This window comes from Pseudophryne corroboree, chromosome 6, assembly GCF_028390025.1.
Source record: "Pseudophryne corroboree isolate aPseCor3 chromosome 6, aPseCor3.hap2, whole genome shotgun sequence".
In the NCBI taxonomy this organism is placed as follows: domain Eukaryota; kingdom Metazoa; phylum Chordata; class Amphibia; order Anura; family Myobatrachidae; genus Pseudophryne; species Pseudophryne corroboree.
Genome location: NC_086449.1, coordinates 661,622,037 through 661,649,242, shown reverse-complemented (window position 1 = coordinate 661,649,242; position 27,206 = coordinate 661,622,037). Strand labels below are relative to the sequence as shown.

Sequence of the window (27,206 nt, the reverse complement as noted above, 5' to 3'; positions counted from 1 at the left end):
GCTACAGAAATTGTAGCCAAACTTAATAGCAACAGTAGAGTTGATTTAGCGCAGCACTAGTTACCAGACATACTATATATATATATATATATATACTGCATGTAAATATATATATATATAGTGTTTTAGTGGAAAAAGCTGCTTGAGATTGCTGGAGGAATTCTGATTTGGTTTTAAGGAGTGTATTGGTTCTTCACGGGTATTTCCCTCATGATTCTGATTTGGGAATAATGTAAGAAAGAGCAAGTAACTTTGCTCCCGAGCAAAACCATGTTCCACAGATGGGTCAGATGTAATATGTGCAGAGAGATTTAGATTTGAGAGGAATGACTGCGCACGTGCTGTGAACGCAATGCACATGTGCCAGCTGCCGCTGTGATCTCACTTGCAATGAGGATTTCATTGACAGAATTTAATTGACAGGAATTGACCGTCTGGAGCTGTTAACGGGGAGTGATTGGGAAAAAACCCTCGCGTGCCATGGACGATTTTGGGGCATGTATCTGCGATCAGCTGCAAGCTCATACATGCAAAAACATGGTGCCTGGATCTGTACTGCCATGTCCAGTCTGTGTAGCCTTAGGACTACCATTAGCCTCGATGTTCCTCGTTTTTGCTTATAGGCTGCGAATGTGTACGCAATTGCGAATGAGTTTGTGATGGCTCCGGTGGCGTCTCTTCATTTCTGGGTGGCAGCTTCACTTGCTAACATTAGCAGTTTCGTAGCCTAGAACATCGCAATTGCATTTGCGCACAAACATGAATTAGGCCGACAGTTACTTACTCTATCTTACTTTATTTCCAAATCAGTATCGGGCTGCACCTCCTATCTGCCCTGCTGTTAACTTATCATCATCCCCAGTGGCACTATTTCCCCCTCAGCACCCAGACAGTCACTGTCACTCAGGAGGCAGAGAGGTGGAGTAGGGGAGATGTAGCCTCAGGGTCCTGTCTTCTTGGCCACGGCGTGGCACATGGAGCAGCGAGGCAGCATACTAATGAGTCAGTTTGACTCATTTTAAAGTTGACGGCTTTGGGCCTCTTAATAGCAACATGCACGGGTTGCACCCTTGCCGGTTCTGCCACTGATTCATTGGGGGGAATTCAAATGTTTGAAAAGTCAGTTAGGTGTCTGTTTTTTCCTATCTAATAGACAGGAAATAACAGACACCCAACCAACTTTTCAAACATTTGAATTCCCCCCATTGTGTCTCTATCATGTGCACACTCTTAAATAATCATTTTAATATACGATATGCTGATTTGACATTTATTGGTTCAGGTTATATCAGCAAAGTATATTTTCTTATGCTGATAAAAGTAAAGGTGGCAACAAAAGCATTCATCCATCAGCTGCATCATGAACATAAGACGATGCTGAAGCCTAAGTTGCACAAATATTTCACAGACACAGGTCCTCCCTCACTCTCCCTGCTAGGTTTGTGACTATAAACACACCTCTATCAAATGTCTTGCAACAGATCCCTGTAGTGATGCATTTCCACACTAAACAACAACTACACATACCGCCCAACTGTCCCAATTTTGGGGGACAAGAGGGACTGGGGACATGGCCGGCAGCTAACAGAGCGCTGGCCATGCTCCCATAGTGATGGAAAATGGGGGCGTGGCTCACAACTGCAGCATTACCGTGAAGTCACACCCCCTTTACTAAGGCAATGCCCCCTTTTCCAGCTGTGCCGCGCCGGAGTCCAACTTCCTATCTCCAGAAAGTTGGAAGTTATGACTACACAAAAAAAACCACAACACTCAACAAAAGGAAGTGGTGGGTGGAAAATGACTTCTCACAGGATCCAAAAAGAAGCTAAACAAGCATCTCTCCCACTATATTACCTCTCAAACACCCCCCACCAAAATCCCCACTGGCTCACACTTCTCCCATGAAGACAAAGTCCTGAAAACTTAATTTCTTGGCCATAGAGCACAATGTACTAACATAAGCAGATCCACAACTTCTAAGCCCGTGGAACTGCCAAGCACATACAGTAATTCCATGCTAGGCATAATTCCTGCCATGCATCTTCCGGCCTAAATGCCTTATGTCTAATTTAACTGTGAAGTCACTGTGTGCATTTACATCAGGCGTTAAAGAGATCTAAACTATGCATTGTGTTATTTCTGGAACTTATTGTGGATATACTGCATGAAAAAAGCTTAGATGACGATCTCCTGTCATAGATACAGTTGCTCTTTTATATAGAGCTAGTGTTGTCAATTGATTTGAGTAAAAACAGTTTCATCATACAATATATATTCCTGTGGGAGATGGAACATATCAAAAGACCTTATATGTATCATATGACCTCCTCTATACAGCACGGGGAGGTCACGCAGAATCAGCAGCCAATCTGGCATTAGCGCTGGAGAGATGCGCCATCTGCACCTCTTAAGGTTATCATTTTTCACCATACAATAGGACAAAGCTGCATGATTCCTATTTATTAAAGGAAGATAAGCTATTTTTAGGCACATTCTGCTATGTACCATTACGGTATAGTTGTTTCATTTTGGTTACAGTTACATATGTGAGCAGACATTTTCTGTCATGGGAAATATTAAAATTGACAAAAATAACAGGTTTATTGATAGACTAGAAACCTTGCCAAAGTCGCAATGTCAGATTTCTTTATGATAGCTAGTAATACTTGTTTATCTTACATTAAAATGTTTGCTCATATGTTGTTATTGATTGCTGTATTTATTTGATCAAGTGTTATTTTGAAGGTTAGAAGGCCGCATATGTGGCACTTGAAGTGCATCATTTATGATTTCTTCTTTTTAAATATGTATAAACTCTGAAATATTTACCCGTACTATTGCATAATGCAGATACAACACATTTTTTTTTGCAGTAAAATAATCATCATAAGGAATAACTGTATCCGTTGGGATTATTGGTGCAATTACATAAACTTTAACAGTCTGTCTGAGATCACCCTCTCTTAGCCTCTCCTGTCATGTGCGCAGTAGAACTGTCATTCAGGGATGTTAACTGTAACATATACATGCACCTCCTTAATCATCATTTTAAGTTTAAAATTTCCATGCACAGGACACAGACACCAGACCTCCTTTGCAATAGTCAGACACTTGACACGTGCTATTTACTACTACAGTATGTAGCATATCTACTAATTCTAACTACGTCTAAGCTGCCATGGCAGACCATGGTCTAGCGTAAGAATTACAACTAGCTACAGAGTTAGAATTTCAAGCACTGTCACATAGTAGTAAATACCTCATGTGTTAAGCATCTGCCTGTGCTATATGAGGTCTGGAGTTTGTGTACCCATTGTTTGCTTTAATACAGGTTAAATAAACTGAAAGCTATCATTAAAAAAGTACAACCCTATAATACTGTATTACAAATAGTTCACTCCTAAAGTGTCTGACTATACTACAGGAGGTTTTGTGTTCAAATCCTTGCTTTGAATGTTGTGTATTTTAATTGGAGATGTGCGGGTTTGGATTTACCAGGATATACTCTGATCTTAAAATGGCAACTTATTGGCTATCTAGCTGTCACTTGTTTTGGAAAGCCAATAAGAAAAATTGGGATAAATCCAAACTTGCACTAAGTAAATCTGAAACCGCACATCTCTAATTTTAATACAGGTGATTAAGTTACTGAAGGTTATTATTAGCACAATGCAAATACATGCTACATAACTATGGATAGTTCAACTTTTAAATGTACAACTATGGAACGGTACACAACATGTAGTCTTGGATTTGAGTGACATGCAGGATGAGTTGTGATGTGTGTATTTTAATTCAGAGGAATGAAGTACACATGTAAAGGCTTTCTATTTGCATTGTACTAGTATAGAGGAGTAAAGTCTAGGAAGTAGGAGGAGTCAGAAATAGAAACGGAGGAGTACATATCATTAAACCTCCCCCTTAAAGTCTAAATCCACACCTGAACTGCATGCCTTGAAATGAATGTACTAAATTGGCAAATACATTGCCTTGTATGGTTATATGCATGCATATTAACTACAAGCTATGGCCCACAGAACATGAAAGGACACCTCCGGCTGTTAAACATCGCATGCGCTGCAAAGGCTAAGTGGAGACAAGTCACATTGCTTAAGCCATCTCGGGAATCACCACTATGCTTCACTTTTCTTGGAGGATGTGATAAAGGGTTTGGTATTTTTGTGGACTCTGTTGAAGCTTCAAGCAGAGCTGCAGAAGCTGGTTTAAAGCGTGGAGATCAGGTATGTAACATATGTCATTTAGCTGTAAGATTGGTGGAGACTAGCAGATACATGCTGAAACATTGAGGTGCTAGTGTGGTCAGATTTCAGTGTCTAAAGGGCACATCAGCAGCTGGAATTCATCTCCAAAGTGTCGAGGTGTAGGTTATAACTTCTTGTCAAGTTTGGGTTTGGTGCACTGCCTTCGGGTTAGCGCGGCTAATTGAATTTGGCTCCAGCTGCAGTCCAACATTTTGTCAGGGAGTTACTATACTGTTACATAATATGAAGTGGGATACTTCAATGTGGCATAATATGAAGTGAAGGCACTATACTGTAGTTTGGTATTATATGAACCGGGGGCACAGTAATGTGGCATAATATGAAGTGGAGGCTCAATATCTTGGCATAATATGAACTGGGGGTACTGTATGTCATAATGTGAATTGGAGGTACTGTGTTGCATAATGTGTACTGGCAGCCCTGCAATGAGACATAATGTGAACTAGGGCAATACTATTATTCATAAAATAAGTTAACTAGGACACTACTATGGTGCATAAGATTAACAACTGCTGTGGGCACGTGTTTCTCTAGAAACATTGGGACAGGGGCCCCTTCAAAGTGTTGCTGTGGAGAACACAAAGTACAGTATATGTATCATAAACCAATGACTGTACAGTATATATATCATAAACTTATAAAGCAACATTGACTGTTCAGGTTATGTATCATAAACTTACAGTATATGTATCATAAACCAATGAATGTATAGTATATGTATCATAAGCCTATAAAGCAACATTGGTACAGCATAGCTGAAAACTAACATTGTACAGTATACGTATCATAAACATATAAACTAACATTGTACAGTATATGTATCATATACTAACATTGTACAGTAAATATATCATAAACCTATAAACTAACAGTGTACAGTATATGTATCATGAACATATAAACCAACATTGAGCATTTCTAAAATGTTTGCTGCTAAATCCTGTGTATACTGTAAGTTAGAAACGTGTGAGCATGGTAATGTGATGTGGGAAGAAAGCATAAATGTAAAGGTCATCAAAAGTCTCTACACATAATGGTGCTGCTATAATGCTCTCTTGATAACAAAATATTGTTATGTGACTTTTCTTCATTGAAGATTATGGAAGTTAACGGACAGAATTTTGAGACTATCACCTATACAAAAGCAATGGAAATCTTAACAAATAACACTCATCTGTCAATTACAGTGAAAACCAATATTTTTGGTAAGTGTTTTTTTTTTTAAATTTCAATATAATTTATCAATTCATGATTTGAACGTAACATCAGTTGCACAGTGGTGATGCAAATGTGTGATGACCGCATGTGTTGTCCTTATAGCATGTACAGCAAAATGCTATATGTGTATGGGCAGTATGACAACAATCTGTTTTTTAAATAATGATGTTGCCATGTTTGGTCCTTTTGGTTGCTTGTCCAGCTATCTTGCAGTGGGTATGCATTGGCGCACAGATATGTCCTCAAACACGCAGGTAAAGGTATTATAGCGGCGCGCATCGCACCGCTATAACACTTCCTGCTTCGCACCATTACCGAGGTGATGCAGGAAGGGACATCGACAAGATATATCAACATCTTGTCTGTCGAAGCTGGGGAGCCCAAGCGCCCCCTTCGGCGATGTCCCCCTGAGCTCTGAGCTGACGCGCTGTGTCTCCCTCCCGGCCGGCTTCCTCTGTGCATGCACAGGATCTCGCTACTCCCGCGAGATCCCCAGTGCTGTCAGGAGCCAGCACCCGCCACAAGCAGGGACAGCTCAGGGACAGCCTTCATACATGGGGGAGAAGTGGTTCAGCACACATAATGTGCGCTAATACAGCTTCTCCCCCATATTGCCCCTTCATACATTTACCCCCTGGTCCCATAAAACTCTGCTAGTGTTGGGTGCAGCGGTGGCTCCAGAGGTGGGGATGCAGCTCAGTTAAAAATTCAAATAGGGGTGGCACACCAACCAGTGGCGGCTCCAGAGGAGGAGCTGCAGGTCAGTTCAAATTTCAAATAGGGGAGGCACACCAACTGTCAGTGAGTCAGTTTGAAATGGCAGTTGGTGACAGTAGGTGTGGCTCCCCTATTTGAAATTTGAACTGACCTGCAGCCCCTCCTCTGGAGCCCCCACTGGTTGGGTGTCTTTTATGTCAAAAATGCAACACAGCGGGACTAAGATGCACCAGGAGACTGTGCTGATTATTTTGATAGGCAATGCTTGTATATCTGTGTGCGACTGAGTCTCTGAATCTGTATACAAAGTGGTACAATGCATCGGCCGCAACTTTTTTCTATGCCATGTTCCTTTATACTTCTTATACGACTCAGTCGCACACAGATATACAAGTGTTGCATATCAAATTAATCCCCATCGCCATAGTCACATTGCATTGCGACTAAGATGCATTTTCAACAAAGAAAGGCACCCAACATAAGCAGTGTTCTACGGCACCTGTCAGCTCACTCCCGCCAGGTATCTCCCACTGCGTGGTGTATTGAGGCTAGATGTATGAGGACACATCTGTATTTATAAAGAGTGCAGTGTGAATGGTGCATTATCATGGGACATTTCAATATTGCTATTGATAGCCCAAAATCTACTGCTCATGCCTCCAATCTACTCTCTCTAACCTCTTCTCTTGGCCTCTTCCAATGGACTGACTCCTCTACTCATCAGGAGGGCCACTGCCTTGATCTAGTATTCACCAGACTATGCTCCTTTTCTGAACTCACTAACACTCTTTTCCCACTCTCAGATCACAACCTTATCACCTGCATGCTCTCCTCTAAAACTTAAAACTCAGTGCCGTTGACATCCTCCAATCCTCCTCAAACCCACAGAAATATTAATGCAATTAATCTTCAAGAACTTTCCACCTCACTGCAACAACTGCTTTCCCCTATTTCTGCATTCACTTCTCCTGAGATGGCTGTATCACACCTGAACCAGACTCTAGAGATAGCCCTTGACGAAGTGGCTCCAGCTACCCATCACACTCCATGTAAGCCTAGTTGCCAACTGTGGCACTCTAAAGTAACAAGACACCTACAAAAACTGTCACATAAAGTTGAACGCCAGTAGCGTAAATCTCGTATTCCAAGTGACAAATAAGACTGTCTACCAATCTTATTGTAATGCTCTGGACACTGCCAAACAAACATATTTCCAAACTCTAATCTCTGCTCAAGCCTCTAACCCCAAATTACTTTTTAATACATTTAAATCACTTCTCAACCCTTCTTCACCCAACCTGCCAGCCACTATCAAGGTGCAAGATCTTGCTTCCTACTTCAAGGACAAGATTGATAAGATCAAAGATGAAATGGTATGCTCTTCCTCAACCAGTGACCTACTCAATTCCTTATCTGAACCCTCTGGCACTTTCCCTTCATTTGAACCCACAAATGAAGAGGAAGTATCAACACTCTTCTCATCCTGCTTCTCTACTACCTCTCCTCTTGATCCTATACCTTCACAAATAAGTAAAGCTCTGTCTCCTGTGCTCATCCCAACCTTAACTAACATCTGTAATATCTCTCTCTCTACTGGTATCTTTCCTTCACTGTTCAAGCATGCAGTGATTACTCCCATTCTGAAACAATAAAATTCTGACCCTAACTCTCTCCCACACTACCGTCCCATCTCTCAGCTCCCATGTCTCTCCAAGCTAATTGAGAAACTTGCCTACACTCGCATCACATACTTTCTTAACTCATACAACTTATTGGACCCACATCAATCAGGCTTTCGCTTCCAACACTCTACAGAGACGGCACTGACTAAAGTAGTGAATGATCTGGTCACTGCAAAGTCTAAAGGCCATTACTCACTACTTATTCTTCTAGATCTCTCTGCTGCTTTTAACACTGTTGACCACTCTATTCTCATACAAACACTTCAATCCCTAGGTCTTCAGGAAACAGCCCTCTCTTGGTACTTATCCTACCTATCTAATCGCTCTTTCAGTGTCCGTTTCTCTGAATCCACCTTCTCTTCGCTACCTCTTTCAGTTGGAGTACCACAGGGCTAATATTCCTCGCTAGATGTTCATCGTCTGCAGACCCACTTTGTCAGTCCCTCCATTGACTACCTGTATTCTACCGTATTCAATATAAAATACTGTTACTTACACACAAGGTCATTAACCATACTACACCAACATACATCTCTTCGCTTATCTCAAAATATCTCCCAACTCGGCCCCTTCGCTCTTCACAAGATCTATGTCTCTCATCCACACTCATTACTTGCTCCCATGCACGATTACAGGACTTTCTTGAAGCTGCACCCACTCTGTGGAATGTCCTACCACGAACAATAAGACACTCCTCTAGTCTTCAAACTCTCAAGTGTTCCCTGAAAACTCACCTGTTCAGACAAGCTTATCAAATTCCAGAACCGCTCACATTACCTTCACGCTTTCCTATCCAATTATATCCCCACAGTACAGTCCACACTTATCCTCACATATTTTCTTTCTTAAGTCTCCTTTCCTCCTAACCCTGGTTCATCACTGCTGTGATGTGATATCATGCAGCCCACCAAGAACCTTTACAATCTGGTGGACAACTATGCAATAGATAGGACTTGTCCTTGTGTATCAATGCCTATTTCCCCATAGATTGTAAGCTTGCGAGCAGGACCCTCTTACCTCTATGACTGTTTGTTTTTACCCAGTTTTGTCTTCTAATTGTGTCTAGTTGTAAAGCGCAGCAGATTTTGCTGCGCTATATAAGAAACTGTTAATAAATAATAATAATAATAATAATAATAATAATAATGGTGCACACAGGCCCCGAGGTTTGGGGGGTCCCACACCACACACCCTCACCCATGGTTAATTACTTACCCCTCCGGAATCCTGTGTCGCCCATTTTCCTGGACATGCACATGCACTGGACATTCAGGCACAATTCCAGAGTCTAGTACGCAGCAGAGGAGGAGTCCCGCACGGAGTCTGCACACGGACCTCCTCCTCTCTTAAACCACCCATGGGTATGTGAACCAGCTAACCAAAGCATTTCATTACTACCAGAACCATGCTGACATGGATCTAATAGTAATTACTGTTGTACTTACTAATCAATTCAATTTACCAAATTAAAATATAGAAAAGTTACCTCTGGGTATTTTTAAAGGTTTTGCCTGGTTTAAAAAAAGGAAAGTGTTGGGGAGAAAAAAAAAAAATCGCTCCAGGGGGTAATTCAGAGTTGATCGCAGCAGCAAATTTGTTAGCAGTTGGGCAAAACCATGGTGGTCATTCCGAGTTGTTCGTTATTTTTTTCGTTCGCACAACATATTCGCAAAATTGCGATTACGTTGTACAATAGCGAATATCCGCCCCAACGTACGTTTGCTATTTCGTACGCAGTAGTACACAAAGTAGGCGTATGCCAAATGACAACGCCTTAATGCGAACCCATCGCATAAGCACAAACCTCATCGTTAAAATCCTAACTCATCGTAGATTTACACATGCCTCTTAAATTTGCACACGCTTTTGCGAAAAAACGCACATCAATGGTTTTTTTTCAAAACTTAAGTTAAATAAGGCTCCACAAGCCTTTCTCAATTATGAATCCAATTAGTGTAATGAATGACAATGGTCCTGACCAATTAAGTCTTCAAAGAATACCAGAAGAACACTTTGTAGGCATAATTGGCCCGCCACATTAAATTTACTTTTTTTTAAATATAGATGTGGTAATTTTTTTTTTATAAGTGTACAGGTGTAGTGTGTGACTAAATGTGTTAACGTGTTTTTAATCAATAAGCTCCTAACTATGTTTTTTTATTTTCCCAGTTTTATTTTTTCAAACACATTCTTAAGTGACATTCTTAAATGTATAAGCTAAAAATTTTATGCTACCCAATCTGCAGTTATTTTATTGCCTAAATAAACACCCGATTAACTTGAATCCAAAAATATTTTTATTAATGTTTTCAACATTTTTATTTTTTATTTTTAACATTATTTTTTTTTTTCAAACAAATTTTTGGAGTAACTCAACATTTTCCAGTAATCCAACCAGTTGCTGGCGCATATTCTCAAGAATTTGGCCCATACTTATGGGATCTCCAACTGCAGCATCTGAAATTAAGATACCAAATAAACATTACTAACTTACTCACATTACAGATTATACAAACAAGCCACAAAGCACACTTTAACGCAGGCATGTCCAAACTGCGGCCCTCCACCTGTCTTTAAAATACATATACCAGCATGCCTTAACCCAGTTGTGCTGTCAGAGAATGCAGAAGCTGTGTCTGGCCATGCTGGGATGTCTATTTTCTCCACAGCTGGAGGTGCGCAGTTTGTGCAGGCCAGCTTTAATGTCCAAATAATTACATAATGGATGTATTAATGTGAAAACATTAGCACAACAACACACAAGCTTGCTCAGCAATTTTTTTTAAATTATAAATACAAAGTGTACGACACCATGGGGTACATACAGTAATATTGGAGTTTGATTTTAGATGGGATGTTACCCATAGCAACCAATCAAATTAAACATATCTTGTAGAAGGTGGCAAATTAATTAAAAGTATGCTCTGCTTGGTTTCTATGGGCAACATCACAACTTAAATAGTAATACCATCTTAGTAAATGTCGTGTCATGCAGGGATTCATTCACATCTGGAGTGAAGCAGTTTTTTTATTTATTTTTTTGGTCCAGCATCATCACACTGCATATCCACATCTTCCGAAGGACCACATATCCTAGCATGCCCACCCTCCATGAAAGCCTGCCTTACAACATAAGGTCTAAGAGCTTTAAAAAAGTCAAATGCATAAATAGTAGGAGTGTAACTTTCCCAACACAAATAACTGTGTCCTTAGCCTGCCTAACAAATTGACTGGCGGGAGAGGGGGATTGGGAAAGAGAGTGGGTTTGGGCCGGAGATGGGGGATTTTGAAAGAGAGGTGGATTGTGAAGGAGTGGGAGTGGGCCGGAGAGGGGGTGTGGTCCGGAGAGGGGGAGTGGACCGGAGAGGGGGAGGTGGCCGGAGAGGGGGAGGTTGCCGGAGAGGGGGTGTGGGCCGGAGAGGGGGTGTGGGCCGGAGAGGGGGAGTGGGCCGGAGAGGGGGTGTGGGCCGGAGAGGGGGAGTGGGCCGGAGAGGGGGAGTGGGCCGGAGAGGGGGAGTGGGCCACAGAAGGGGAGGTTGGCGGAGATGGTTGTGGGCCCGAAATTTGGCCTCTTCTGCCAGCCACTGCTCGACATTGTGCTTGCCCTAGAATGACATATGTAATAATTTTCTTTTTTTTTTATTGTTTAAAAAACTTCATGTTTCCAAAACATTGATATTGACCATGTTAAATACACATATAAGGTTATTTGGTACAGCTGCTAGCATATGTACCAACTCAGTACAACGACATTAACAGTTTCACAAGCACTTTGCTACACACTCAGTACTGCAAACCATAAGCACACACAATGTTGAAGCTTGTGTAAGTATTTTGATACAATAGTGTCATTACCCAGTCTGCTAAATGTATAAGTATAAATCCTCTTAGTCAAAAAGTGATGTATATACAAATTTAAATTGCAGCAAATAATCTCAGTGTCAACAAATTGCATGTAGTGTTCAACTTACTGCGTCTACGCCGTATGCGTATTTGCCGGTGTAGCTCCGCCAACAGCTCTGGCGTGCGACGGCGGAGGTCTCTCCACCGCCTCTCTAGCTGTATTATGCTACGCCGACTGCGGATGTTCCTCCGCAGTATGCGGCGGACCTCCGCGTAGGCCGCGCGCTTAACCCTGTTAGGGATTACAGGCCCTGCGCGGCCTACGCGGCGGTCCATCACGGCGACAAGCACGCGCAGCTCCCGGCGTGTGAAGGCAGCTGCGCGCATGGTGCCAATGGCGTTTCCCATACATGGGCATGTATTTATAGTGTGTGTGTTTATTTTTCATTGGTTGAAATTGTATGGTGTCATTTGTATTAAACTTTATTGATATGTGTACATAAATGTTCATGACAGTGTGTACATTTTGCATCAGCGTTAATTCGCACCTGCGAAAAGTTAGTGTAAATGTTGTTAAAAATTAAACTTAATGCAACTTTCACACACAAACTCACTCACAATCACACTCACACACTCACATACAAACACTGTTTTTTGGTAATTTGGCCTCCACACACAGGATTTAAATTAACCAGCATTGTAGATTCGAGCATTGTAGATTTGTATGTTCAAATGTAATTAAAATAACAAAGTATCTTTAGAAATATGTCTCTATAGAGTTATATATATATATATATATACATACCCAAAAATATATATCTGTTTTTTTTGTGTTTGTTAATCATAAACATATACGTCTCTCTCCCTGTGTCTATATATATATATATACATATATATATATATATGTATATATATATATATATATACATATATATATATATATGTATATATATATATAAAAAAAATATATATATATAGAGAGCAAACAGGAACAGTCCGGCACTCCACTCTGAATAATAGCAACAGCTGAGGTGCCTTCCCAGTGGGAGATACAAAAGTCCCAAATAGATAGCAATAGTAGTATGGGCGGCACTCATGCAGACTCCACAGCGTGTGAAAGATAATTTACTTTATTAGGGCCAACATGTTTCGGGGACCTAACCCCGTCTGGCCCTAAGGACGGGGTTAGGTCCCCGAAACATGTTGGCCCTAATAAAGTAAATTATCTTTCACACGCTGTGGAGTCTGCATGAGTGCCGCCCATACTATTATTGCTATATATATAAATATATATTTTACATGTGTTGTCAAAATACTATATATATATATACAGAGAGAGAGAGAGAGAGAGATAATTTAAAAAAAAAACATGATAAGGAGAACATTACACATTAATTGTTATCCTAAACAAATAAATTGATTCACAAAACAACACCAACACACTATGAACTTTACCAAGCTAACTAAATGACATCAGGGCAAAATAGTGTCAAAAATACAGTGACCTTTGAGAAAACACAATAAAGAAAGAATGATAACATTACCTGAAATAATCACGGACAATTCATGCCCTTACTTCATTCCCCCGCCGGGACACACTCCCCCCACCGAATGACCGGCCAACCCCTGGCTCCTCATCCGGCAATTCCTCAGTTTGGGGAAGCTCTATGCGACTCCTTACAGCGATGTTACGTAGGATCGCGCACAGGACCACAATTTAATTTACCATCTCCGGCGAATACATGATGTCGCCACCAGTGCGGTGGGGCACACGAAAACGCCCTTTAAGGACACCAATCGTGCGCTCCACCAGCTGTCTAGTGGCAGTAAGTGCGGAGTTAAATGCCGTCTGTGGTCCTGGCCTGGGCTTACTGTAAAGAGTCATGAGCCAGGGGGTGCAAGGATATCCACGGTCTCCTGTTTGATAAGATGAAAATAGAAAAAGTAAAATCGGTCAAAACATAATGTAATTTTAAAAATATGACTGTTCTAAACATAACAATAGTAAACTCACCCAATAACCACATGTCTTGGCCTTCCCTCGATCTTAATCTCTGCCATATCCCTGATTGTCTAATGACAAGTGCATCATGTGAGTTCCCCGGGAACTTTGCATTCAGGGACAGGATCTGGAGGGATGGCCCACAAACAACCATTACATTCAGAGAATGAAACAGTTTCCTGTTTCTATAAATTTCTTCATTATGTCTTGGTGCAACAATAGCTACATGTGTTCCATCCACAACCCCAATAACGTGTGGGAAGCGACTACCACCTTCCTGAAATTGCCGCTTCACCACATCCAGGGCACCAACATCCAAAGGCATAGCTATAAATTGCTTAACTCTTTTGATGAAAGCCTGGCTGACACGCTGCAGGACCTTACTGAACTTGCCCTGCGACATGCCAACCAGATCTCCCACCACATACACAGCAAGGAATTGTGTCAATGCTGGTATTGCTGTGGGATACCTAATGGATTGTTCTAGATCACTCTCTATTATGGAGAGAGTGTCTAGGATTAGATGAGGTGGCAGCCTGTATCTGCGCAATACCACATCATCAGGCATCCCAAAAAGGAGGACACGGGTACGGAAAATTGGTGGCCTAGCACGCCTCCGTTTCCTTGGAGGATGAGGAGCCGGTTGGGGTTGGAGGGCTTGCGGCGGTTGGGGTGGGAGTGGTTCCGTGGGTTGTGGGGGGAGGGCTTCAGCTGCCACATGAACCAACTTAAAATGAAGGTAAGAATCATTAAAAAAAAACTTTTTTTTTAAAAACACACATTGACATCCATAATCAAAGTCAAAGTGTATGGGTGTTAACTTACTGCTTGTGCGTACTCCATTTCTTCAAGATTAAAATACGGATCAAAAACACATAATCGGAAAAAAAAAATTAGCTAATTATCTCCAACATATGTTAACATAACAAATCATAAAGAATTTGAGATATAAAACCTAACCATATAATTTATGAAACAATATATTGTATACAAAATAAGTATGCCTAATTTAAATTTAAAAAACGAAATATTTTAACACAGAAAACACAGATCCAAAAAAAAGGGGGTCCTTTAGTATCAAATACATAAAAAAACAGCCCTACTTTGGCAAAAGAAAATGTTTTGTAAACAAAGAAATGAGACACCTACAAGAGAGAGAGAAGGCCTATAAGAAATCAGATACGCACTTGCAACAAACACACACCAGGACACACAGGGATAGGCAACTTACCTGCTCAATGAATTCCGGCTCCAAATTGGGAAGAAAATACAAACAAAAAAAGGCCTACTTGGCAAGAAAAAAAAGATGGAATATAAATCCAACAATGAGACACCTACAAGTGAGAGAGAAGGCCTATAAGAAATCAGATACACACTTGCAACAATCACACACCAGGACACACAGGGATAGGCAACTTACCTGCTCAATAAATTATGGCACAAAATTGGACAGAAAAAAAAAAACAACACAAAAATGGCTACTTGGGCCAGAAAAGAAATGAGGAATATCAATCCAATAATGAGACACCTACAAGAGAGAGAAATGGCCTATAAGATATAAAGTCTCCACTCGCAACAATAGAACGGACACAATGTAAACTACAGGTCACACAAATATTACAAAGTACATGAGATTAAATTTATATGCAAAAACATTATCCAAAAAAATACTAATACCCTGTTTAAAACAATACAAACGACCATTGCACACTCATACATACTTGGTGTGTTAATATCCTAATTTAGTAATACTAACAAAATTACACTTGCATAAAATAAGCACTACGCAACACAACATTAAAACATTTGCAAGCAAACAAACGCACATGTGTCTGCAATATACTGAAACAGAAACTCACTCTGAAATGTTTGAACAAACACGACCACCTTGTATGAAACTGGACAAAACTGCATCTGGCATCATACACCCACTCACACAGGCTGCAAAGCTGGCCTTTAAATAGGCTGTACAATTACTGCAAGTATTAGCATAATTGACACCTGTGCGAATTACCGCACTGGACACGCAGCTATAAATCGCTAGACACCTGTGCAAACACACATGCCACCAGCAACTTGGCTACTCGTGAACAGATGGCAGCAGAGATGGAGCGCGTGCAGCAGCAGATGTCCGCTTTGACACATAGGCGCCTGGCGTTGCGGAGGTAGATGCTGGAAGCTGCAAGTTCGGATTTTGAGGTAGCAGGGCCCAGTACTGTACAAACTCCATCTTCTGATACCCAGGAATTAGGAGTGAATCCCCTGCCAGACATAGATACTGGGGTAACTGAGGGAGATTCTGGAATAACATCTCAAACACAAAGTACCCAAGCAGCTAGTGAAGAGGAAGATGGTGAGGAGGGACAGGACGATAGCTCACAGGCTACATCCAAAAAAAAAAAAAAAAAAGACAGCCCGCATTCACTAAGAGGCCCGCATTCACTAAGAGGGAGTTACGTGTTTTGGTCACACAGGCCATGGAAAAAATTAATCGAGGACCAAAAAACATGGGTGCTGCATCCAAAGAGCGAATCTGGAGGGACATCACTAATTCTGTTAATGAAGTCGGCTCAATAGTCCGCACATCACACGAAGTTAGAAGACGGTAAGTGTATATTGACACACCATTTTCTGAGCCAAGTATTAAGAAAAACTTAGGTAGATGTGATGTTGCCTATAGCAACCAAATACATAACATGTGTACTATCAATTAAAGCTGGTATTCATAACTTTTCTGTACTTTGTCCCTATTTTTCATCACATATGTAGTTGGGCCGACTTCAAATCCCGCCTGAAGGGCAAGAGGTCTGCGGAGTGGAATGCCTCGAGGGCAACAGGGGGAGGTCCAGCTGCCACTGTGGAGTACACAGATCTTGAGGAGATGGCGATGGACTGTGTGAGTTATGAGGAGGGGGTTGGGGTGTCTCATATGGACACGGACCTGCCTGAAATACTGAATGCACATGACTTGCCAGGTAAGTTTACACACAGATTCCTAAACAAAAAATTTAGTGGGTCCAAAAGTCTCATGTTGTTTTTTTCTTCTCTTTTTCCACTCATTCTTATTTTTGCTTGGAACATAACACAGCACAGGTGGGTGAACAGGTAGAGTCAGAGGAGGGTTATGTGCCTGAGGCTGAGGTGGGGGGACCTAGTGTCTCTGGCACTGTGGGACCACAAATTCCATCCATCCAGATTCCAACTGCCCCCCCCACCCAACCCTCTGCTATCCCGGACATCCTGGCTCAAATTGCAAGGTATGGTGAGAGCCTGAATGCTTTTCAAGACAGGATGATCCGGGAGGTAAGCCAGATACCTGTCCGGCTCACTGAGCACAGAACCAGTGTGGAGCAAGGTGTAGCTCAACTCTGTCAAGGTCTGGCAGAGATCAGGCAGGGCCAAGAGCAACTCGCCTCCTCCTTCAAAGACATTGCAAATTCTATTCTGCAAGGGCTCCAGGACATCGCTGTCTCCCTTGCCCACAGTGGCAGAGAGCCAGCCACATCTGCTCCCTCCCCTCCCTCTGTCCAGGAAGAACATCCCACTGGGCAGGGCCCTCGAAGGTCGCTTCGCAGACCGAGCCGTGAAGAACTACATCAGGCGGGTAAAAAGAAGAGAAAGTGATGTCTCTCCAGATGGGCAGCACCCATGTTTTACATGTTGCCTCGATGTTTTTGTTAATTTTTGGCTTGTGTGGCCAGAATGTACAACTCCCTCAAAGTGAAAGGGTATATTTTTTTTTTTTTAAATTGTAGCCTGTGAGTTATTTTCGTGTACACCTGAGCCATCTTCCTCTTCCTAGCGTGCTGTGTATGGTTGTGTTTGTGTGTTGGTTCCAGAATCGAGCTCAGTTCCCCTAAAAGTTTTGTCTGGCTGGGGGTTCACAACATATACTTATTAAATCTTAAACATCATATTTTGTCAGAAGATGGTGTTACCATAGTACTGGGTTCTGCTATGTGAATTTTGTCAGTGGCATCTGCTTGTTGCTATGTCCATCTTTGTATGTGATGCTCATCTGTAGCCATGTTGTGTTTCTGTTTTAATATATTTTTAGAAGTAAAAAAATATTGAATACAAAATTGTTTGTGTGTTTTATTAAAGGTTATGCACTATGGAAAACTAAGCCCTGTAAACTTTAGCATGGCATATAGACATTTGTGGAACAAGGGAACAATCAGAATATTCATACAAACATTGCATATTCTAATTTAAAACAGGTATGCCTTGCACAACACTTAACTGGGCATATAAATAAAAATAAAAAATAGGACCTTGGGTTACTAGGGGCAACATGACATAATATTAGATAGGGACACATATTCCAAACAAAATTTAAAAGAAAAAAAAAGTAACATTAAGTGTAGGCTGCATTATGTTGTTCATGTTATTTTGTATGTACATAGGAATATGTCTATGTTGTTAAGATTTAGCTGATGTAGTTTAGAAGTTGGTTTATTGTCACTTGATTGCATTTGCTAGTATTAAAGAAAAAATTACAACATGCATTTAACATCAATGTTTATTTTGCACTTTAAATAAATAAGGCATTATTTGATAGCGTGTCAGATTTATAGGTGCTAACAATGAAAATGTTATGTGTCCAGACAATTGCTGTTTGTAGTATTTTGGCAGACCAGTGTTTGACAAGTAATTGGGCAACAAGTGAATTAATTTGCTAAATAATTGCTAATTAGGGCAGACACACTTGTATCAGTACTTCGCAAGTGCAGAGTAACTGCAGACTTATAGGCCCTACACACTGGCCGATTTGTTTGAAAGATATGAACGATCTCGTTCATAAATGAACGAGAACTCGTTCATATCTTTCAGTGTGGAGGCTCCAGCGATGAACGATGCGCGGCCCCGCACTCGTTCATCGCTGGTCCCCCGTCGGCTGTGCATGCAGGCCAATATGGACGATCTCGTCCATATTTGCCTGCACTTCAATGGAGCCGCGTGACTTCACTCCCCCCGTCACTGCCCCTCCGCCGCCGGGTCTCTCGTCGGCCGTATCCGCCGTCGGGCAGCTCGGCGGCGGATCGGCCAGTGTGTAGGGCCCTTTACTCCTCGGCTGCGACAAGATAGCGAACATTTGTTGTGTACATTTTACCATCGGATACGCATTTCTGCTAAAAACACGCCTACTGCTGGTTGCATACTCCCACACTAGCCGCCCACTTTCACGCCCATTTCGTTAGATAGCGAAGCCGAGCCTCTGTCACGCCTCTGTCACTCCCTATTTTCGGTGGTGTAGTACGTGCAGAATTTCAGTTAGTAAGTTTGCACAAGCGTCGTATCGCTCCCTTTGCGCACGCGCACTTCAGCATTCGCGCATGCGCAGTTAGCGTTTTTTTGCCGTTTGCGATGCGATGAACTGCTGCGAACAACTCGGAATGAGGGCCCATGTGCACTGCAGGTGGGGCAGATATAACATGTGCAGAGAGAGTTAGATTTGGGTGGGTTATTTTGTTTCTGTGCAGGGTAAATACTGGCTGCTTTATTTTTACACTGCAATTTAGATTTCAGTTTGAACACACCCCACCCAAATCTAACTCTCTCTTCACATGTTATATCTGCCCCACCTGCAGTGCACATGGGCCCTCATTCCGAGTTGATCGCTCGCTACCATTTTTTGCAGCGCAGCGATCAAGTGAAAAAGCGGCAATTCTGCGCATGTGCACGGTAAGCAGCGCGCATGCGCTAAGTACTTTCACACAAAACTTTGTCGTTTTACCCAAGCTCAAGCGACATTTTTCAGTCGCTCGAGTGTTCGTAGTATGATTGACAGGAAGTGGGTGTTTCTGGGTGGCAACTCTGCGTTTTCAGGGAGTGTGCTAAAAAACGCAGGCGTGCCAGGCAAAAACGCAGGAGTGGCTGGAGAAACGGGGGAGTGGCTGGCCGAACGCAGGGCGTGTTTGTGACGTCAAACGAGGAACTAAACAGACTGCATTCATCGCAAGATAGGAGTAGGTCTGGAGCTACTCAGAAACGGCATGAAATTTTTGTGGTGCAATTCTGCTAATCTTTCGTTCGCACTTCTGCTAAGCTAAGATACACTCCCAGAGGGCGGCGGCCTAGCGTGTGCATTGCTGCTAAAAGCAGCTAGCGAGCGAACAACTCGGAATGAGGGCCATGGTTTTGCCCAACTGCTAACAAATTTGCAGCTGCAATCAACTCTGAATTACCCCCCATATACATTTCTTCCGCTATACTGTAACAACTTATTTGGAATACCTTTACTTGGGACTAGTCAAATACAGTACATGTAATAATGGTACAGTAGTGAGTAGTGTTCTAAGATGGATCTGAACACCTAAAAAGTAACCATGGAATGAGGTATGCAAACCTATATTTTGTGTACATTTTCCATAGCCATTGGATTTAAAATAAACAAAATATCTATTTTCATAATTATTAATGTTTTGGATTTTCAAATAATAGCAATGGTACAAAAAGAGAAAAAAATGGTACACAATTGAGAGGTAAAATGGTAAACAATTGAGAGGTAAAATGGTACACAATTGAGAGGTAAAATGGTACACAATTGAGAGGGTACACATATCACAAAACATAGAAGTAATACAACTACAAAAAAAGGAATGAATCTGAACTTTACCCAGAAGAACAATTAATGCTTGAGAAGAAAACAATTACACCAGACATCCCCAGAGCAATATTATCACTGACAATACTAAACGCTGATAAATCAGGCAAAAGTGCTACGTTTTTATATTTTACCGTTATACATTTGTAAGCAAAGTTTGTGGTTAAATTAAATTGCTTGTTTCTACTGTAAGTAAAAGCAGTATTTTGTTTACATACTTTAAATCCTTTCTCTGAACACTGTACTTTGGTGGATACTGCATTATAGAGCCTCCTTTAGGATGATGGCACTGAATAATCTCAAATAATTTATGTTCCACCCTCTTATACTGAATAGATAGTAACAAACCTAGTAGCATAGTAACTTAGGGGGTCATTCCGAGTTGTTCGCTCGTTATTTTTTTCTCGCAACGGAGCGATTAGTCGCTAATGCGCATGCGCAATGTCCGCAGTGCGACTGCGCCAAGTAAATTTGCTGTGCAGTTAGGAATTTTACTCACGGCATTACGAGGTTTTTTCTTCGTTCTGGTGATCGTAATGTGATTGACAGGAAGTGGGTGTTTCTGGGCGGAAACTGGCCGTTTTATGGGTGTGTGTGAAAAAACGCTACCGTTTCTGGGAAAAACGCGGGAGTGGCTGGAGAAACGGAGGAGTGTCTGGGCGAACGCTGGGTGTGTTTGTGACGTCAAACCAGGAACGACAAGCACTGAACTGATCGCACTGGCAGAGTAAGTCTCGAGCTACTCAGAAACTGCACAGAGAAGTCTTTTCGCAATATTGCGAATCTTTCGTTCGCAATTTTACTATGCTAAGATTCACTCCCAGTAGGCGGCGGCTTAGCGTGTGCAAAGCTGCTAAAAGCAGCTTGCGAGCGAACAACTCGGAATGACCACCTTAGTTTCTGAGGTTGAAAAAAAGACAATTTGTCCATCGAGTTCAACCTGTTAGTGATCTCCTACACTGTAATAATTTTAAGACTCATTTTAACTATGGTGAATATTTAGCCGTTATGTCTATTCTTTTTTCCCCCCATTATTTATTTCTTACTACGAATTTAATTTCTTACAAGAATTTGGCTGGTGCCCCCTAGCACCGCTGCTAGTTCTGCCTCTGACCCTGCACCCCTTTCCCGGCACCATCACCCCTCACCCATAGCAGTCCTCATTTTGGTGCTCTTATCTCCTATATTTTAAATAGGAACAGTGCGCACATTCGGCACACAGCTCAAAAAAGAGGTGTGTTCTTGCTGTGAAGGAGCATGGTCACACAATAGTACCCCCAATTCAAATTATGCCCAACAGCAGTGCAACTTTATTCACATTATATTATGCTACAGTGTACCTTATTCATGTTATATCACACAGTAATACCACTTTATATACGTTATTCCTCTCAGTATGCCCCTTATTCACATTACATCACACTGAATTGCTCCTTATTCACATTACACCACACCATATTGCTCTTTATTCACATTAGACCACACAGTAGTGCCCTTCCTATACGTTACGCCACACAGTAGAGCACCTTATACACATAATGCCACAAAGTAGTAATGCCTTTATACACATAATACCACACAGTAATTCCCCTCACACATGACACACATTATTAATGTCCTTATAAACATAATGTGCCTTACACATTATGCCAACCTTTATTAATGCCCTTATACACATAATGCTCCTTACACATATTCCGAACACTACTGCACAACCAACCCACCCGCACACAGCACTTACATGGCCGCTAACACTGTGACCTCTGCCTCTGCTTGGATACAGATGTGTCCTCATACATCTTGCCTCAATACACCATGCAGCAAATGCCTTGCGTCAGTCAGCTGGCAGCTTTGCTAACGTCGGGCGCCGTTTTTGATGAAAATGCATCTTATTTACATTACTAAGTGACTGGAATGCACAAGCAGCTTCTGCTGATTATAATGATATATTCTGTGTGCGACTGTGGCTGTATCTGCATACTAAATGCTATATTACAGTGATTTCCAGGAATACACTGCAACATAGCATTTTATATGCAGATACGGCCGCAGAACACATAGAATATAGGCATGCCACATATAATTGTAATCATCAGAAGCTGCTTGTGCCCCTAGGCATTTACCTAGTTTGCCTATGCCTAAGGCCCGCTCTTCATTGCCTAATACAGGCCCTGGCTACTTTTAGCAGCCGTGCAAACGCATTGTCGCAGGGGGAGTGTATTTTCGCTTTGCAAGTGTGCAATCGCATGTGCAGCCGAGCGGTACAAAAACATTTTGTGCAAAACAAGACCAGCCCTGTAGTTACTTATCCTGTGCGATGATTCCAGCGACGGAGGTCCCGGAATTGACGTCAGATACCCACCCTGCATACGCCTGGTCACGCCTGTGTTTTCCCTGCAGCTCCCAGAAAACGGTCAGTTGACACCCATAAACGCCCTCTTCCTGTCAATCTGCTTGCGATCGGCTGTGCGAATGGATTTGTCGCTAGAAGCATTGCACAGCAACGCTATTGAAGCATCCTGGTCTCCCATAACACCTCAGCAGTGCCACAGGCTGAGAGAATCCATGCCACGCTGCATTGAGGCAGTAATTTATGCAAAAGGGACCCAAACCAAGTACTGAGTACATATGTATGATTATACTTTTCAGAAGGCTGACATTTCTGTATTTAAAAACCTTTTTTTATTGATTTTATGTAATATTCAACTTTTCTGAGATTTTGGATTTGGGGTTTTCTTAAGCTGTAAGCCACAATCATCATAATTATAACAAATAAAGTCTTGAAATATCTCACTTTGCATGTAATGAGTCTCTATAATATATTAGTTTCACCTTTTAAGTTGAATTACTGAAATAAATGAACTTTTGCACGTTATTCTAATTTTCTGAGTTTCACCTGTATAGTCAGTCTTAGGGCTGTAACACACTGGCCAATTTCTCCCGGATGGCAAAAAGCCGGACAAACTTTGTCCGGCTTTTTGCCATCCGGGAGAAACCGGCAGAGTCTCGCACACAGGACGGCTTTGAGCCGTGTGTGATGCTGTGCGCATGTGCAGCATCAGACACGGCTTCAGGAAAAACCGTTGTGTGTGAAAGCTCCCCTTCACACACACGGTTCACTGGCTGCAAAGACGGCCCGGCGTCCGCCCGGCCGCCGGACCTCCAGTGGTGAGACCCGGCTACAACCCGGCAGCCGGGCCGGGGCCGTGCAGTGTGAAGGGACCCTAGCCCTCACACTGTTAACTACAATGCCGGCACGGGAAAAAGCCGTCCGGCTTTTTCCCGGCCGGCAAATGCCGGGTAGTGTGTTTTAGCCCTTAGGCCACAGCTAATTCCATTGCAGTTGTAGGGCTGTATTTACCATGTAGTCGAACTAGACACATGTATTTACCATGTAGTCGAACTAGACACATGTGACGGGCCAGATGTACAGTATTAAGACTTGAAAAGTGATACATTTCACGGTGCTAAAGTACCAACCAATCAGCTCCTAGCTGTCACTTTTCAAACCCAGCCTGTGACATGGCAGTTAGCAGCTGATTGGCTGGTACTTTATCACCGTGAAATGTATCACTTTTATAGGCTTAGTACATCTCACCTGTACAATGTTTTGAGATACATGTTCATACAATGAATAATGGAATCACGTTACAGGTTATTTAGCTATGGCATAAAAGAGGTTGTTATTTTAAATTTCACAATTTATACTAATAATAATTTTGTCTCAATCTGTAGTTATTTTATAAAGAAAATTAAAGCAAAGACCCAAATCCTGCATTATAAGTGTACCTTGATAACCAAAAGTTTTTAAGAGGGATTAAGATACCAGTTTTTTATGGTTACTAGATGCAGCTAGGATGTAAAAGGAGATTTAAGAGAAACACAGTTTTTAGCCCTCAATTGGAGATATTGTAAGGGGCGATTCAAACAGCCGTTATAATTAATGGGCGCCAAATGGAGCAATTCAGTTGTTTCGGGCGCCTCTTAATTTTCACACTTGTCATGCCCAATTAAACATCCGCCCTTCCCCCAAACCCTTGGGGAAGTCACATCATTATTTACCTGGTCCGTGTCCCCTAGAAGGGACTGCAGCACCTCTCTACAGGATTTCTGTTATAAGCTTCTCCAGCTCACTTATATATTCTTCTCATAGGGGATTTACTGCTTTAACCGCTCAGCAGCAAATCACTGTGCTTGTTTTACATTGTGATTTCCCCCCAAAAAACTTCTAATCCGGTTTGGGGGCATATCTAAATGTGTTGGTATATTGTGATCTGAGACAAAAAGCTCTGAGTCTGTCTTCGTGCGCTTCTCACTACTGGTATATCTGTAGAGACTTGTGTCACATTCCTTGTCAGCAGTGTGACGCTTGTTATCTGCTGGTCAGTGACATCTTAAGGGCCCTACTCACTGGCCGACCCGCCGCCGAGCTGCCCGACGGCGGATACGGCCGACGAGCGACCCGGCGGCGGGGGGGCAGTGACGTCACTCCCCCCGTCACGCGGCTGCATTGAAGTGCATGCAAATATGGACGAGATCGTCCATATTGGCCTGCATGCACAGCCGACGGGAGACCAGCAATGAACGAGCGCATCGTTCATCGCAGGAGTCTCCACACTGAAAGATATGAACGAGTTCTCGTTCATTTATGAATGAGATCGTTCATATCTTTCAAAAAATCGCCCAGTGTGTAGGGCCCTTTAACACTGGGGAGAATGCTGCCTCACAAGCAGATTACCTGTCAAGGGTCCCTGGTTTTGTCTATATGGTTACTTACAGTAGTTACGAAAGAAGATTTAGAGAACTGCATCAAAACGTGTAGAAGTTCTGGGCTTTTATGTGGTGTATACTCAGTGTGTCCAGTTGGTTATAGTGGGCATATGTGTGTAAGGAGAAGACATGTCATTTTCATATGGTGTGGGTATTGGGAGAGGGACAGGAGATTTGGAGCAGTGTCATATGTTTTACACACATCATGTTAGTTTCTGTGCAACATTGCCCAACAATTTATTTTCTAGCTGGATACTTTTTAGTACCATCCATCTGCAGGCAGTTAGTATCTCTAGACTTTAGGACCTTTGCTATATTAAGTTTCTTTGGTAGTCAGAAAATAAAAAAATAAGGCTGCGTTCGACTGAGGTATACAGCAAATCTAAGTGTTTACTTCATATATTTCACTACATTATCCCTGCCTGCATTATGTCTATCTAATGTAATTGTACAACAGCGCAATGATGGAGCTATTAATTGGTGGCTTCCAGCTGATTCTTCTTAGACTATATAAACGGCTTATTCTGTGGACACCGGAAGATGTGATAGGTATTACCATTTTCAATCCCAAGAAAATCAATGAAGAACCTTCTGAAAAATTCATGAAAATGCCAAATATGGTGTGACTGCTGCAAACCTGCAGAAGAAAATTACTTGGAATCAAGAAAGTCTTTTTATTTTCACATACAGTAACTGTATGGAAAGAAAAAAAAGCAAATGCCCAGCATGGAATGCTACATGGTAAGTACACTTTAATGTAATACTTGTTCTGTATGGTATAAAATACAGCAGCACAAGATACTGTGGGCTAGATGCATTATCGCTTGGAGAGTGATAAAATGGAAAGTGATAAACTACCAGCCAACCAGCTCCTAACTGTCATTTTTCAAACAGTGGCCTGTGACATGGCAGTTAGGAGCTGATTGGCTGGGGCTTTTCCTCTCTCTAATTTATTACTCTCCAAGCGATGATGCATCTAGCCTTGTAGCTGTAACGTCGGGATCCGGTCTGAAGATCGACAGTGTCTAGGTCGACAATGTTTAGGTCGACCACTATAGGTCGACAGTCACTAGGTCGACATGGATGGAAGGTCGACAGGGTTTCTAGGTCGACATGAGCTAGGTCGACAGGTCTAAAGGTCGACATGAGTTTTTCACATTTTTTTTCTTTTTTTGAATTTTTTCATACTTAACGATCCACGTAGACTACGATTGGAACGGTAAAGTGTGCCGAGCGAAGCGGCAGCGGAGCGAAGGCACCATGCCCGAAGCATGGCGAGCGAAGCGAGCCATGCGAGGGGACGCGGTGCACTAATTTGGGATCCCGGTCACTCTACGAAGAAAACGACACCCAAAAAAAAAATCCTCATGTCGACCTTTAGACCTGTCGACCTAGCACATGTCGACCTTCCATCCATGTCGACCTAGTGACTGTCGACCTATAGTGGTCGACCTAAACATTGTCGACCTAGACACTGTCGATTTGATGAACCACACCCGTAACGTCACAGTATCAGTAAAGTAGGCATTATTATGACATTATTGGTTTGATCTATATTTGTTTACTGCAGTCAGGTGATGGATATAGTTGAAAAAAATGACAAGATCACTAGAAGGCTGGATTTGCCTTGTAGCGATCTTGTCATTTCCTTCAACAACGTATATCAGTTTTTTCCACAATTCGCTTAAAAAAATATATTCTTCAACATACATATGAGGTTGGAATGGAAGTACTATATACAGTATGTTTGTAATATTCATTAATATTAGCAGGACTGGCCCAAGCTTTATTTTTTTGGGGGGGGTAAGTGAATATCCCATGGTGGGATAAACTTTTTAAACAGACAGTGTGCGTCGCAAAAATGGGTGTGGTCTCACAAGAAAGGGTGTGGCCACACAATAGTCAATAGTACCCCCAAGGGTACAGGGAGATGACTGGGTGGGTGATTGGGGAGGCAGGAGTGACCGTAAGATAGTGGGTGACTGTGGAGGCAGGGGTTACAGGGAGATAGTGGGTAACTGGGGAGGGAGTTTAGCTAGCAGCCAGCTGTATACCAGTAATATGTATGACAAACGTGGTGTATT

General features: G+C 42.1%; 1 protein-coding gene across 1 annotated transcript in view; it reads left to right on the top strand.

The window, feature by feature from the left end:
• LOC134934643 (rap guanine nucleotide exchange factor 6-like) overlaps positions 1–27,206 on the top strand; it is a 349,143-nt gene that overhangs the window by 103,740 nt on the left and 218,197 nt on the right. The window contains exons 9-10 of the mRNA XM_063930028.1: positions 4,038–4,241; positions 5,380–5,488. Of these exons, the coding sequence (XP_063786098.1) occupies positions 4,038–4,241; positions 5,380–5,488 (313 nt within the window). The remainder of the gene's footprint in view (positions 1–4,037; positions 4,242–5,379; positions 5,489–27,206) is intronic.